We start from the raw sequence: 1713 nt of genomic DNA, 5'->3' as shown, positions 1-1713 counted from the left end.
ATATTTTTTTACTAGTGGGTGTAGGACACTATAGTTCATTTATGTAAGTGAGGATAGCAAAATAAAGTAAACTGTGACAAATCATACCCAAAAATTCTTCATACAGTGGACTACCAGTAAAACTGATACACATTTGGGACCAAAAATGATTCCAGACCGAGTCTGGGAATAAACTGAAGTTGAGGTTTGCATGAAGCTGTGTGACAGCATGCCCAGGAGACCACAGGCTGTTATTGAGGCTAAGCATTGCCCGACTAAGTATTGATAGTTGTGTAAATACTGTCATACTAACAGCTGTCTGAATTATTTTGGTTGATTGTAATCTATTACATACCTTTCTATCAAAATTATCTGACATTATCAAGCTGAATTTGTTCTGACACAGTTTAACTCTGAGTTCTTGTCATATTTTATTACCATTTTCTAAACTATAGCGAATAAACTGTGATAATGTGAGAAGTGTTGAAGGTGTCTGAATACATTTTGGTTTGACTGTATCTATTTGATAAATGAAGTTAACCAACTAACATTATACATACTCTTTTGGTTTCTGTACCCAATATTTAAAAAATGTACAAATGCAATAAAAATATCGGTATCGGTATCAGGCGAGCACTGGAAAAAGTGGTATCGGTGCATCCCTAATTTTTATTAATATTTAGAATGTTTTTATTTTTATATTTTCTGTTTTTTATTTTCATTTTAGCAAAATTTGCAATTATTTTGTTGGGTGTTTTCATCATTTTTATTAGTTCACATATCGTCCCCTTGGAATTATAAGGTTCTATCTGACATTGTCAAAATTGAGTTATTCACATATTCTTATTCTGTGACAACTTATTTGCGTTATGTGATAGATTTTTTTAATGTTGTGTACATTTGGGGACTTTTTATTTAAAAAACAAAAAGATCTGCACAGTCGAATGGAATGCAAAAACTTTGAAGCTCAAAATCTGAAAACTACTCGGAATGCAGATAGAACCAAGGGGACGATATGTCTGTATAGTTGTTTTTCTCCGTTATGCAGTGGTCTGTGTTGTTTGTGTGCAGAGGGACGAGAGGGAAACAGCACTGAGGAGTGGGAGATGGAGTTGGAAGCGCTGGACATCACTGATGAGCCGATAGATCTGGACGTAGCCGACGAGGCCGAAACTGAAGAACTGGCCAAAAAGTTACTGGATGAGCAAGGTAAAGAATTAGCTTTTTTTGTGTATTTTCCTCTTTAGTAGTTTTATTTTTTTTTTATCTATTTAGCTTTTATTTATTTTTTACAGTTTTAGCTATTTTAGTAGCAGTGTTGTTTTAATATAATTTGGATATGTATTCTAGTTTTTATTAATATTTTAAATCAGTTTTTATTCATACGTTTTCCACCTTACATTTAGATAAAATTTTAGTCATTTCATTGTTTGTTTTTGACATTTTTAATAGTTTTATATTATTAATTTGTATTAATATTTAGAATGTTTTTATTTTTATATTTTCAGTTTTTTTATTTTCATTTTAGCAAAATTTGCAATTATTTTGTTGGGTGTTTTCAATCATTTTTATTAGTTCACATATCGTCCCCTTGGAATTATAAGGTTCTATCTGACATTGTCAAAATTGAGTTATTCACATATTCTTATTCTGTGACAACTTATTTGCATTATGTGATAGATTTTTTTAATGTTGTGTACATTTTGGGACTTTTTATTTAAAAAACAAAAAGAT

At 30.7% G+C, this 1713-nt stretch overlaps 1 protein-coding gene across 1 annotated transcript in view; it reads left to right on the top strand.

Annotated features, from left to right (window-relative positions):
- The window catches only part of LOC107568704 (regulator of nonsense transcripts 2-like), a 33600-nt gene that overhangs the window by 17009 nt on the left and 14878 nt on the right, over positions 1-1713 (top strand). Inside the window, exon 6 of the mRNA XM_016254681.1 lies at positions 1051-1188. Within this exon, the coding sequence (XP_016110167.1) occupies positions 1051-1188 (138 nt within the window). The remainder of the gene's footprint in view (positions 1-1050; positions 1189-1713) is intronic.

This window comes from Sinocyclocheilus grahami, unplaced genomic scaffold (assembly GCF_001515645.1).
Source record: "Sinocyclocheilus grahami isolate Dianchi unplaced genomic scaffold, SAMN03320097.WGS_v1.1 scaffold1275.1, whole genome shotgun sequence".
In the NCBI taxonomy this organism is placed as follows: domain Eukaryota; kingdom Metazoa; phylum Chordata; class Actinopteri; order Cypriniformes; family Cyprinidae; genus Sinocyclocheilus; species Sinocyclocheilus grahami.
Note: the sequence above shows the minus strand (reverse complement) of the source record. Positions and strands in the feature narration are given on the sequence as shown.